This window comes from Trichechus manatus, unplaced genomic scaffold, assembly GCF_000243295.1.
Source record: "Trichechus manatus latirostris isolate Lorelei unplaced genomic scaffold, TriManLat1.0 scaffold00279, whole genome shotgun sequence".
NCBI classification, from domain to species: domain Eukaryota; kingdom Metazoa; phylum Chordata; class Mammalia; order Sirenia; family Trichechidae; genus Trichechus; species Trichechus manatus.
The window spans coordinates 1,631,431-1,645,046 of NW_004444215.1; the positions used below are offsets into that span (position 1 = coordinate 1,631,431).

Sequence of the window (13,616 nt, forward strand, 5' to 3'; positions counted from 1 at the left end):
GCCACCAGAGCGGGTCGGTAATCAGTGCAGGGCAGGTTCCAGTCGGCCGTGCCTGTGCTGCTTGGTGGTGTGATGTCAAGTGCACGGTGCAGGTAGGCAGGATGCAGCGGGAGGTCGTTATGTGTGGCGCTAAGATGGATATGGGAGAGACGAGAGAGAGGAACAGGAGCCAAAAACATACAAACAAACAAAAAAGAATGCTAGGGGAGCTTGCCGTTGGAGTGGAGAGATGAGAGACTATGAAATGGAGAAAAACAGAAAGGGGAAGAGGAAGAAAAGAAAAGAATGAATAAATAAAAATCAGAAAGGTTATAGAACCGCAAAGTTCCGAGGGATCCCACCGATGCAGCTGTGAGGTTTGGGGAAGTTGCTCTCAGGTGTTGCAGTACAGCCTGGCTATAAGGCGTAGAGGTATACAATGCCAGGTATTCAGGGAACAGAAAGAGAAGGAAGATATAGAGAGACGAGAAACTGAGCAATGAAGAAGGACAAAAAGGGAAAAAAAGGGAAAAGACAACAAAACAAATTAAAAAATAAAATTATAAAAAAGAACAACAAAGGCCCCCAAAAAAACAGAAGGAAAAAAAAACAATGAAAAAAGAAATGCCCTCAGGGATCCCTCTGCTTGTCTGTGCAAGCCGAGATGGAAGTCTCCTTGCCACGCAGCACTGCCTGGCCAGAAGGGGCTCCCAACTTAAGAAAAGGAAAAGAAAACAAACAAACAATTCAAAACAAACAAACGAACAAAAGCCCCGGGATCCCACCAGTGTGGCAGCCCGGACCAGGAAGCAGCTCCACACCCGAATGGAGCCCCACAGCCCCTCAGGAAGAAGCAAAGATGGTCCACGGAGCCAGGTATTTGAGCGAAAGGAGGGGGAGGTGGTTAGAGGTAAGGAAGAAATCAAAAGAAGCAGGAAAAAAAGCAACACTAGCAGCCAACAAATGGCACTCAGAGAGCCAGCTAGTGCGGGCTGGTGTTTCTCGACAAGAGACTGTGTCTGCGGGAAGCAGAGGAGGCTGAGTGTGGGTGAAGAAGGGTAGAGTGGGAAAGCGTATATCACAAATTACCAGAGCTCTGCAGCCCCTCAGGAAGAAGCAAAGGTGGCACACGGAGCCTGGTATTTGAGTGAAAGGAGGGAGAGGTGGTGAGAGGTAAGGAAGAAATCAAAAGAAGCGGAAAAAAGCAACACCAGCAGCCAACAAATGGCACTCAGAGAGCCGGCCCGTTCGGGTGTATGGAATCCAAGCAGCCGGTGTTTCCAGGTCAAGAGATTGTGGCCGTGGGAAGCAGAGGAGGCCGAGTCGGGGTGAAGAAGGGTGGGGTGTGGGAAAGCATATATCGCAAGTTACCGGTTGTTTTGTCTCCCGCTGGACACTCAGTGAGGCTGCTTTCTCGTACGCCCTGTTTGCTGGTCTCCGATAGGAGTCCAAGATGGCGGATCCGCGCTGTGTTAGCCAGTAGGGGACCTCTGCATGAATCTCTCCTTGCTCTCCGTTCTCTGTCAGTTTTCTCACTCTATTTGGTGCTTGGCTGAGTTCTTTATCTCTTCATTTGATGTTTAGGGTTTCAGGATTGCTGTTTTCTCTGTTTGGCTTAGTTTTTCGGATCTTTGCTGTGGAGGGACGGTGTGGTGCTTCTGCCTAGAGCGCCATTTTGCCGGAACGCCCCGATCCCTGTTTTTGATGTTAAACAGAGAGTAGCCTCCTTTGGGACCTCTGTGTAGTGGACGGTTAACTTGTGATTCCAGATTCCTTATTTGTGTAAATTCGGATCTTAGATTGATACTCAGCAACCAAACAAAGATGGCGATTCCAGTGGTTAGAGCAAACTGCCATTGTCATCCAGTTTCAAATGTTTGTGTTCTTCAAACGTAACCTTGTTCTTTCTCATCGAGTGACTTTATCAGAAGTAAAAGTCATAAAGTTAAACTATCAAAATAAAAAAAGATTACTTTTATCTTAACATATATACGTTCTGTATAAGACCTCCCTTCAAAAACGGTCCCACTGCTAAAGACAAAGCAAAACAAATGTTCAAGAGAGCCCGGTGGCTCAGACCATTCTCTTTTATCTCCAGATCAGATGACATTGATTTTATAACTTCCCTCAGTAACCCGACCTGGAGTCTTGCTACCCATTTCCAGGCTGGAGTTTGATTCTAAACTGTTAATAGCTCTTCTGCTTGTCCTCTGTCCCTACTTCCCCTGCACTATCTCATACCATCTTCTCTAATTAAAGAACACTGTCCCCTCGCACAGTGGACTTCCCTGGGAGAAATGCTGGTTCGATTCCCAACTCTACAACACTGTGGAGGAGCCATAGGTCCCCTTGTCCCAAGCAATATTAGCACACCATTCCTCTGTGCTGGAAGACTCCACATCACTTTGCTTAAGAGTGGAGTACCGATGAGTCACATTTAAAATCATGAAATGAAGTTGTACTGAACATAATTGCCAGGTTCTTTCCTTGTTGAAAAAGGAGACTGTCAGTCTTTTGAAAACACCTGTAACTAGAGATGGCAGCTCTAATATCAAGACAGAATTGGAAATCCCTGGGGATGTTGTGAAAACATGTCTAGCTGTGACCCGCTTTGGGCTCGCCAAACTTTGCTTGCACCGAGAGAAGGGAGGGAGGGAGGCTCCGAGTTACTCCCAGTAACTGCAGTTGGCCCGACTCGGGCCAGGGAGGGGTGGGGAGAGAGGGACCGTGGGAAGGGGGCTGAGTGGGAGTTTTGCACTTAATTAAGCATGCACTAAGGAAGTCCTGGACATTTCAGTGAAGGTGCAGATTGTTTAGCACGATCTGAGTACGTGCGTGTAGGAGTCATCAGAACAAAGTGTAGAAGAGGTTGGGTTGAAAAGATAGTTTTGGAGGGGAGAATGGTGCAGCCAACTATGTCAGTTAGATTATGCGTGCGCCAATGATGCTGAAGTCATAGTGTATCTCTGGAAGGGACTGGTGGCTGCCACAGCAAAAAGGCCATTCCACATGGGACACCCAGATTGAGAGGAGACCATCTGTAGAAGGTGTCTGGCCCAACACCCCTTGAGACTCCTACATATCTTAATTGTGTAGGTGTTTAAGGCGTCGAGTTGATTCCAGCTCATAACGACCCTGTATGACGGAGTGAAACTGTCCCATAGGGCTTCCTAGGCTGTAGCCTTTACATGAGCAGATTGCCAGGTCTTTTCTCCCGTGGAGCCACTGGTGGGTTCGAACCTCCCACCTTTCAGTTAGCAGCCAAGAGCTTAACCACTGAACCACCAGGGCTCCTTAAGGAATGAGCAGGGGGCTTGGTTTGTTTTGTTTGGTTGGTTTTGAATCAGGAACAGAATTTCTGTATGATCTTCAGCTTCCACGCTGCTGACTTTCACTGGCTGTGTACAGGCTGAGGAAAATGTGGGGTTGGCATCTTAAGGAAGAAAGCCAGACCCTGGGGAGGGAGGAATGTCACCGTTCCCCCACTGGGGACACTTGGAGCAGCTCATTCAGCATGGGACAGCCACAGTTTGCATTGGCTTCCTAGAGGCAGAATGTTCTTCCATTATCCCCAATTACCAGAGTGAGTTGAGCTGAGAACCTTCATGTGTTCCTGTCATGGATTGAATTATGTCCCCCTAAAAATGTGTGTATCAGTTTGGCTGGGCCATGATTCCTGGTATTGTGTGATTTTCCTATATGTTGTAAATTCTGCCTCTATGATGTAAATGAGGTAGGGAATAGTGGCAGTTGTGTTAGTGAGGCAGGACTCAATCTACAAGATTGGATTGTGTCTTGAGGCAATCTCTTGTGATATAAAAGAGAGAAGCGAGTAGAGAGACCGGGGGACCTCATACTAGCAAGAAAGCAGTGCTGGGAGCAGAGCGCGTCCTTTGGACCCGAGGTTCCTGTGCAAAGAAGCTTCTAGTCCAGGGGAAGATTGATGACGACGAGGACCTTCCTCCAGAGAGAGAAAGCCTTCCCTTGGAGCTGACGCCCTGAATTCGGACTTATAGTCTCTTAGACTGTGAGAGAATAAATTTCTCTTTGTTAAAGCCATCCACTTGTGGTATTTCTGTTATAGCAGCAGTAGATGACTAAGACAGTTGCATAGGCTGAAATGGAAACCCATCGCTCTCCTCTGACTTGTTAACATCCTCAGAGAGGGAGAGCCACGCCCTGGGCCAGGTGATCTTCACTGTCGCCTGCAGGAGTCCCCCAGACGGCAGCGCAGGCTCAGGTCAGTAGGCAAGGCCAGTGCCACCTAGCCCAGCCCCTCCATGCTCAGGGAGGCGAAGGGCTGCCTTTCTTCTGAGACTGCAGACACTACGCTTTGCTTTCTTCTTTCTGACATTTTCAGTTCCAGCTAGCCAGCGGGCGGAATTTTTATTTTATTATTATTATTTGCCTTAGACGTGCCCAGGGATCATCCACTGGCAGATTATCCAATAAGCAAGGTAAGCATGGGCTTACTTGTGCTTACTTACTAATCTGTAATGAACAATTCCACATTTTTTCACCCCACAACACCTTCCTACAGAATCAAAGCCTCTTTTCAAATTTACAATCCCTGACAGGGGCAGATGACTCAGTAAGCAAGGTAAGCATGGGCTTACTTGTGCTTACTTACTAGTCTGTAATGAACAATTTCACATTTTTTCACCCCACAACACCTTCCTACAGAATCAAGGCCTCTTTTCAAATTTACAATCCCTGAGAGGGGGAGATGACTCAGTAAGCAAGGTAAGCAGGGGCTTACTTGTGCTTACTTACTAGTCTGTAGTGAACAATTTCACATGGGTTTCACTTTGATGTGGCATGGTGAAACCCATGTGAAATTGTTCACCAGAAATTAGTAAGTAAGCACACATAAGCCTGTGCTTACCTTGCTTATTGGCTAATCTGCCCCTGGAATTGTCTCTCGGGAGCAAGAAGGTATCGCTTTTTCATAGATTGTCCAGTTGAGATCAGAGGTCATTGAATTTCTTTCTGTGGTGCCTCCTTTCCTTTCACTAACTACGCGGCATCAAATCCAACCCAAGTAGAATGAGTCTCTTCCCTTTTCACTGATCCCGGGAGAGGAGAGCGCCCCTGGCCATTAAGCACCAGAATTGCACACAGCTCAGGCTCAAGAAGCATTGAAAAGGAACAAACCAGCCAACCGGCCCGCCGTGTCAGTGGCTCCGGCCGCGTCTGCTTTGGCTCTTGATGACTCTGGGTTGCTGTCACACTACTCCACCCTGCCATTCCTTTTCCCACAGGCCAAGAAATGCACGGTGATCGGAGGCTCTGGGTTTCTCGGGCAGTACATGGTGGAGCAGTTGCTGGCAACAGGCTACAGCGTCAACGTCTTCGATATCCGGCAAGACTTCGAGAATCCCCAGGTGCAGTTCTTCCTGGGCGATCTCTGCAGCCAGCAGGTGAGGCCTCCCCGACAGTCCCCCAAGGCCAGTCGCGGCACTCCCCTGACTTGAAGGCCAAACAAATGTAGCTTCCCCAAAAATGTTTTTTTTTTTCTTAAGTTTGAGAAATTTAAAAATCATAGAAAAGAATTTAACAAACACTCACATTCTTACTAAGGAGCCCTGGTGGCACCATGGCTACAGTGCTTGGCTGCTAACCCAAAGGTCAGTGGTTTGAACTCACCAGCCGCTCCTCGGGGGAAAGACATGGTAGTCTGCTTCTGTAAAGATTACAGCCTTGACAACCCTGTGGGGCAGTTCTACTCTGTCCTCTAGGCTTGCTAGGAGTCGGGATTGACTCGACGGCAGTGGGTTTGGTTTGGTTTGTTGACATTCTGACTACTGAGAAGGAATAACTTGTCTTTGTCACGGCTACTCAGCTCTGCCATTGCAGCACGGAAGCAGCCATGATCAGCATGTAAATGAGTGCGCAGAGCCGTGTGTCAATAAAACTTTATTTACCAAAAGAGTTGTCCACAGGCCAGCTCTAGGGTATATACCCCAGTGCAATTGCTGGGCTGCAGGGTGTCTGTTTTTTAATTGGGATGTAATTCATGCACCATAAAATTCATCCTTTTAAAGTGTACAATTCTGTGGGCTTTAGCATATTCAGCGTTGGGCAGCCATCACCACAGTCCATTTTAGAACATTTTCATCACCCCCAAAGGAGGCCCCGTGCCCGTTAGCACTTGCTACCGATTCCCCTCTCCCCCCAGCCCCTGGCCATCACTAACCAGCTTTCTGGCCCTATGGATTTGCCTATTCTGGACATTTCATATGAATCAAATCACAGTATCCGCCCTTTGTGCCTGGCTTCCTTCACTCAGCTTCGTTTTCAGGTCCATCCTTGCTGGAAGGGTATTGCTGTTTTAAATTCGATTGCGTGTTGCCAGATTGCTCGAGAGAGCTATGATGGCGGCTTTGCGTTCGCACCGGCAGTGCGCTGGCATCCCTGCCCCACATCCTTGCCGGCACTAGGTGTGGTCACACATTGTGCTGTGGACGTTCTGGAGGACGTGAAACGGTCCTCGTTGACGTATAAAGTTGCATGTGCTCCGTGGTTGGGCAGCGGGGCATGGCGCCCCTTATAAATCAGCGTTCGGGTTTCCTCCTATGAAGTGGCTGCCCACTTGCCTTTGGAGTCACCTTGGTTTCCTCACTGACCTGTAATTCTTTGCTTCTGGGACGCTGCTCGTTGCCTGTTGTGTCTGTTGTATATGTTGCGTCCGCTTCCCTCCGCCTGTCATCAGGCTCTTCTGCCTGGCGTGGGTGGCATCTGCCGTACAGTTGTTTTTTATGTGACTTTTGAGGACACGGCTTCTGCTGCAGCCCTGCCTGTTCTCTCTCACTCTGCCCTGACCCCCCTCCACCTTTGAAGACTGGTCCATCAGATTGTCTTCCCAATACCCTTGCTTGTATTGTATCCACGCCGCTTCCCAGGTGACCCCACCTCATTCGTGGTGATGTCAGCCCCTGGCCAACAACGTTTCTGTCTGCCTTGGTTTCCTAGGGCCTCCATAATATACGACAAAGTGGCCTGAAGGGACAACTTTGCCCCTCACAGTTCTGGAGGCTGGAAGTCCAAATTCAGGGTCTCAGCCATGTCAGTTCCTTTGGCGGGTTCTGAGAGAGGAAGTGTGCCAGGCCTCTCTTCCGGCTTCTGGTGACTGCCAGCAATCCTTGCTGCTCCTTTGCTGCCTATAGATGAGTTTTGACATGACATGTGTCTCACCCCTGGGTGACCTGTCCCCGTGTCTCTTCTTCCCTTTTATAAGATGCCACTCAGAGGGCTTAGAACCCACCCTACCCTAGAATGACTCCTTCACTGAACTGCAAGGAAAAACCCGATTTCCCCAAACAAGGGCACATGTGCCAGGGCGGGGCTTGGGACGTTAAGCTGCCCTGTTTTAAATCCCCTTCAGGTTGCCGTGTCACGTCTAGTTTCACAGGACCGAATACTCTGTGTGTTGGCTATTTGTACTGTCTTTGATAGTGTGATTCAGCGTGTTTGTCTATAAGCTCATCTTCCCAGGAGTTTGCCCTCCCTGGTGCCCTCTGGATCCCACAGGCTGCTCCCACCCCGAGCCAGTTTGTATTGGGGACCCAGTAATGGGAGGGGCAGTTGAAGGGGTAAACGGGCATTGATTCTTTTGCAGCACGAGTGTATCTCTGTGTTAATTGTGTACTTCTCAAAGGGCGGAGACCTGGGAGCCACGGCTTGGGGGCTGGGAACGTGAGGAGGCTGTTTACCTGTCTGAAGCAGGAGTGATTGTTTTTGTCTTTGTTTGCGTTCCCAGGATCTGTACCCAGCCCTGAAAGGTGTGAGCACAGTTTTTCACTGTGCGTCACCCCCACCATCCAGTGACAACAGGGAGCTCTTTTATAGAGTGAATTACATTGGCACCAAGAATGTCATTGAAACTTGCAAAGAGGCTGGGGTTCAGGTAAGGGGAAGCCAGGCAGAGCGTGCGGGGCCCCTGCTGCGGTGCAGCTGCCAAGGTGGGTGCGGAGGCTGGGGTGCCCCTCCTGTCACCTCATCAGTTCAGAGGAAGAAAGCAGAGGCATTGCTGACATTGCCAGGGCCGGCTGGAGCTGTAATATTGTAACTGCATACACATTGGTCATTCTTACTTTTAGACCGTCTGAGACCCTCAGACCTAATAGTCTGGTTAAAGAGCTATAAAATACAGACCTTGCTTATATATTAAAACGAAAACAAACTGTTGACTTTAGCCCACAGAAACCTGTTAGAACTCAGACCTGGGAGGGGAGGGTGAGTCTCACCCATGCTTATAAACGCTGGTTTTCAGGGTCACCTTTACAGGGTGTTACCTACCAGCCCAGCACTGACACCTCACAGTGGCATACACCACAGATGCTCTGTGCGTGAGAGAAGAGGCCAAAATGAGCCAGGGAGTTTCTCTCCCAGCATCCTCCTTGGTACTGTGGGCCAGCCCCAACAACCAACAGCAAGAAGAGCTGTCAGAGAGCTCTTCTGGGCTCTGAGCCCTTCACAGGAACCCTCACAATAATGCCAACCCCCTGCCATGGAATCAGAGTAGAACTGTGCTCCCATGGAAGTAGATCACCAGGCTATTCTTCTGAGGCACCTCTGGGTGGACTCAAACCGCCAGCCTTTTGGCAAGCAGCCAAGCATGTTAACCATTTGCACCAGCCAGAGACTTAGTCCTTTGCTTTTTCATAATATTTTAGAAGCCACTTGTCAAGTTCCTTGATAAAGCCTGTTGGGATTGTTCATGTAATTGCATTGAACTTATAGGTTATTTTGGAGAGAAGTGACATCTTCCCATTATCGAGTCTTCTGGTCCATAAATAGGGGATGTCTCTCCATTTATTTCCCTCTCTTTAATGCCTTTCCATAGAGTTTTACACTTCATAAAGATTTACACATCTCTTGTTAAAGTTATTCCTATGGGCCTTATTTTTGGTTGCTATGTAAATAATACCTTTTATATCACATTTCTAATTGTTGCTAATGCATCAGAACACAGATAACTGATGTATTGATTTTGTATTCAGGAACTTTGTCGAACTCTTAATTTTTTCTGTATATGTGGCTGTGTGTTCTATACAGATATTTCTGTCATCTGGGAATGATGACAATTTTATTTCTTCTTTTCAATTCGTTATATCTTTTTGTCTTATTGTATCACTCTAGCTAGAACCCCCAGTACTGTGTGGAATAAAAATGGTAAAGATGTGATTTGAGCTAATGGTATTCAGTGTTGGATGAGCCGCCCTGAACCAGGGAGCTAGAAGCTGGGCAGCCTTGTCAGGAAGTATCTTCCTGAAGAATAGCATTTCTCAAGTGGTGGTACACACGTGTGCACGTGAGTGTGTCCATGCGTGTATGTGTGCATGTGAGTGTGTGTGTGTGTGTGTGTGTGTGCTCATACACGCACATGTGTTCACATGCAAGGTTGGTATCAGAATCACTAATGGTCTTTTTCAAACCGACATCTCCCTAGAAGTTTCTGGGCTTTCCTCGCCCCTGGAGAATCACTCCCGTAGTGAGATACCATTAATGACGGCAGTCGTTTGTATCCCTCGGGTGTGTTGGGATAGGCGTGAGCCCCACTGTTCTAGAAGATCATGCCATAATGTGTCTGAAATCCACGCAGTTGCTGAAGATAGTGGCTGATCTTTGGATGATTTAAGAAGACACAAGAAGCAAAGTCACTGCAGCAGCTAATTTGCACAGTGCCTTGTCCACGTGGGTGGCGAACAGAGGCCGCTGATCCTCTTTCCTCCGTCGCCATCAGGCTGTTTCAATAGTGATCATTCCTGGCTTGTCATTGTTGAGGTTTTTTTTTTTTTTTTTTTTTTTTAACCTTTCTTTCTACTCCACCAGAAACTCATTTTAACCAGCAGTGCCAGTGTCATCTTTGAGGGTGTCGACATCAAGAACGGGACTGAGGACCTCCCTTATGCCATGAAACCCATCGACTACTACACGGAGACCAAGATCTTACAGGAGCGGGTATGTCCCTTGGACCTGCCGGACTGAGTACCAGGCGAGGTCCATGAACAGCTGCAGGGTTTACATTGGTAAGAGAAAGGGTGATGACCAGATGAGGTCAGGACTCACAGACCTAAGTGCCTAACTTGGGAAGTAACCACTGTGGATGAAATGAAATGTAAAAAATCATCCAAGGAGAGCTAACACTTAGGGATCACTTCCTGTGACCAGACAGCTCTGCTCTGTACACTCCCCTTTTCTCGGTCTCCTACAGGCAGTCCTGGGCGCCAATGATCCAGAGAAAAATTTCTTAACCGTGGCCATCCGCCCTCATGGCATCTTCGGCCCCAGGGACCCCCAGATGCTCCCCATCCTCATCGAGGCCGCCAGGAAGGGCAAGATGAAGTTTGTGATTGGGTGAGTCGGCCCACATGCCACCTACCCGCCCCCCAGCTGTTGGGCTAGGACAGGGTCACTTGCTCACTCCCAGGCGTCAGTAGCCAGGCTGTTTTGCAACCGTTTCCCTGTGTGACCTTCACAGTTGCCCCCTGGGTTCATCTCTTGGGGCAGCCGTAACGAGTGACCACACACTGGGGGCTTAAAACAGCAGACATGTATTCTCTCACAGTTCTGGAGGCCAGATGTCTGAACTGAGGGTGTCGGCGCGGCCACACACTCTGCGAAGGTGCCAGGGGCAGATCCCTCCTTGCTTCTTCCAGCCTCTGGTGCTCCCTGGCGTCCCTTGGCGTCCCGTGGCATGTCGACGCAGCCCTGTGCTCTTGCCTGTATGGTCACACGGCTGTCTCCCCGGCGTGTGGGTCTGTCTCTGTGTCTCCACGTGGCCTTCTTAGAAGGACACCAGTCACTGGATCAGGGCCCACCTACTCCACTATCACCTCATCTTACCTGATTACATCTGTCTACAAAGACCCTATTTCAAAGCAAGGCTGTGTTCACAGGTTCCAGGTGGACACGAATTGTGGGGGAGGGCAATAGTCAGCCCAGCGCACCCTCAGGTAGGCTGTTCGGTAACTGAGGAACCTGAGGGTCAGAGGGGAAGCGAGGCCCAGGGTCAAGGCCTCCCTCATTGTGCCTCAGACGGCGGGCGGGTGCGTTCCCGTGCCTCCTCGTGGCAAGCATGGGCAGAGGGGCCTCCGTGGGTGGTAACAGTGTGGCAGATGGAGGTGGTGGTGGCTGTCTCCCAGGTACACCTCCCCACCCTTCATTTCTTCTCTCTTCTCCCTTTCTTCCCCTCTTCTCCCAGCGCCTCACCGCCCTGCCTCGTGCTCAGCCTCCCTGCTGGCCTGTCTTACCTCTCTGTGTATCAGGGCTCGCAGCGTTGAGGGATTAGAAAGAGACAGGTAGGAAAGTGTGAGGCCAGAGCAAGGCCTGCGTATCCTAGGAGGGAGAGCAGACACCAGCAGTGGCTCCATCGCTGGCCTTTAACCAGCTCACTGCCCAAGGGCCCCAGCACATCCTTCAGCGTCCCAGCATCCCAGGATGTGGCTCAGCCAAGGCAGCTGTCTGAGCCCTGTGGGGGCTCCACGAGCATACAGCCAACACTCCCAAGTGAGAATTGAGCCTTTTCTTCTGTGCCTGCAGAAACGGAGAGAACTTGGTGGACTTCACCTTCGTGGAGAACGTGGTCCATGGCCACATCTTGGCAGCAGAGCGCCTCTCCCAAGACTCGGCCGTGTGTGGGAAGGTGAGGCCCACCCCCTGCCTTCCACTTCATTCTCACTGACAGGGGATCGGTTGACCAATTGCTGCCGTGATCATACGTTCTGGCAGCTCAGCTTCTGACTCACCTTGCACCAAGGGCGAGCCCTTCCAGTGGGAGACTTATCCTCACCCCCGGGGCAGCCACGAGCCAGTGTACGACGCACTGATGCTGAGCAGAGGTCAGGAGACAGTGCTCCGTAGGGTGACATCCCTTGGGTGGGGTGCTTGCCACTTGCCCCTTCTGCCACTGGTTCCTGAAGCCTTTGTTTCTCATCCGTCGCCCGCCATGATCGATCCTTTCTGCCCCCCGGAGGGGTGCCTGCATCTGAAGCTCCGTGCTCGGGTATCTGGTGGGCAGAGCATGGCGGGGATGGCTGCTGACTCTGCAGCTGGGTGGGCCCGAGGGGGTGGAAGGTGCCCCTGCCCTCTCCTCTCGGTCCTGGGGCCCTGTCTTCCTGGGGCTCACTGCTCAGTTCTTGTTTTGTTCTCCTCTTGTAATTTCGGGGCGCAAGCTGAGTTGTCCTTGTCACCGTTGTTGTTCAGTTTACACACTGGCCTTCCTGACTGCGGTCTGAATGTCACTGAAACCCCTGGCCTCTAGATAAGGCTTTCCTCACTCTCCCTCTACCCCTCATGCTGTCCAGATCGACAGATCCTAAAGGCGTCTCTGCTGCCGTCTGCCATTTGCAGACAGACCGCAGGAAAGGCGCGGTGGTCAGTTACGCCTGTGCCTACGCACACTGCATGCACTTCTACACACCCGCCTGTGGGGCTGTCCACGGGAGAGCTGGGCCAGCAGGCAGCCCAGGAGTGGCTGCTGGCTTCCTGAAATGGTAGTTGTGGCCTGAGCTTCAGGTTCCCTGGTGTGGGCCGCTCGTCCCTCTGGCTGGGAGGTGTTGCTCACTTCTCCTTCTCTCGGCAGGCCTTTCATATCACCAATGATGAGCCCATCCCTTTCTGGACATTCCTGTCCCGCATCCTGACGGGTCTCAACTACGAGGCCCCCAAGTACCACATCCCCTACTGGCTGGCCTACTACTTGGCCCTGCTGCTGGCCCTGCTGGTGATGGTGGTCCGGCCGGTGCTCGTGCTGCGGCCCACCTTCACACCCATGCGCATCGCGCTGGCCGGCACGCACCACTACTACAGCTGCGAGAGAGCCAAAAGCGTCCTGGGCTACCAGCCTCTGGTCCCCATGGACAAGGCTGTGGAGAGAACTGTGCAGAGCTTTCGACACCTGCGGAGGGTCCACTGAGGCCCCTGGCCCGTCACTATCCCCTGGGGGCAGGAAGCAGCTCCAGTCTCCGTCTTCACACACGGCTCATCTGAGCTTAGGGCTCCTGCTAGGTAGCTGAGAGTACAGTGGCCCCTTCTGTGACCGCGAGGGTGGCACAAACAAGCTGACACTGCTTCCTTTATTTGATTGCATCTGGATTCCTCCAAGTCACAGCTTCATATTCTACTGCTTTCTGTCCTCTCTGCCCCTCCCTCCGTCTCTCCCTCTCGTCCTCTCTCTCTGTCTCCCTCCCTCCCTCCCTTTTCCTCTCTCTGTCTCCCAGGTCCCTTAGCATAAAGATCACCTTTGAGGTCGCCCCTGTAGTCCCAGTGTCCTTGTACAAAATTGAGGGGGTAATACACTGTAAGGGAGACATCCCATTGCTAACTGAGGCTGGCAGCAAGATTTATTTTCATCCAAACCAATACTAGAGTAGAAGCCTCTAGATTCTGTTCAAGGAACCACGTATTAAAAATATCCTAGAAGAAAAGCAGAAGCTATGAACACATGGGTGAGACTTGAAATGAATGTTTCATAGATACACAGATTCTAAACGGCCTTGTGAAAATTACAAGCTTAAGTGACTGCAACCCTTCCCCCATCCCAGAGAGGTAAACTTCCTTACCCAGAAAACCAAACCAATTGCCGCTGAGTCGATTCTGACTCACAGTGACTCTGCAGGACAGAGCAGAATTGC

At 50.6% G+C, this 13,616-nt stretch overlaps 1 protein-coding gene across 1 annotated transcript in view; it reads left to right on the forward strand.

Annotated features, from left to right (window-relative positions):
• The window catches only part of NSDHL (NAD(P) dependent steroid dehydrogenase-like), a 19,551-nt gene extending 6,633 nt beyond the window's left edge, over nucleotides 1-12,918 (forward strand). The window contains exons 3-8 of the mRNA XM_023725029.1: nucleotides 5,241-5,399; nucleotides 7,739-7,885; nucleotides 9,814-9,942; nucleotides 10,196-10,338; nucleotides 11,524-11,626; nucleotides 12,566-12,918. Of these exons, the coding sequence (XP_023580797.1) occupies nucleotides 5,241-5,399; nucleotides 7,739-7,885; nucleotides 9,814-9,942; nucleotides 10,196-10,338; nucleotides 11,524-11,626; nucleotides 12,566-12,898 (1,014 nt within the window). The 3' untranslated portion in view covers nucleotides 12,899-12,918. The remainder of the gene's footprint in view (nucleotides 1-5,240; nucleotides 5,400-7,738; nucleotides 7,886-9,813; nucleotides 9,943-10,195; nucleotides 10,339-11,523; nucleotides 11,627-12,565) is intronic.
• Nucleotides 12,919-13,616: the final 698 nt, after the last annotated feature.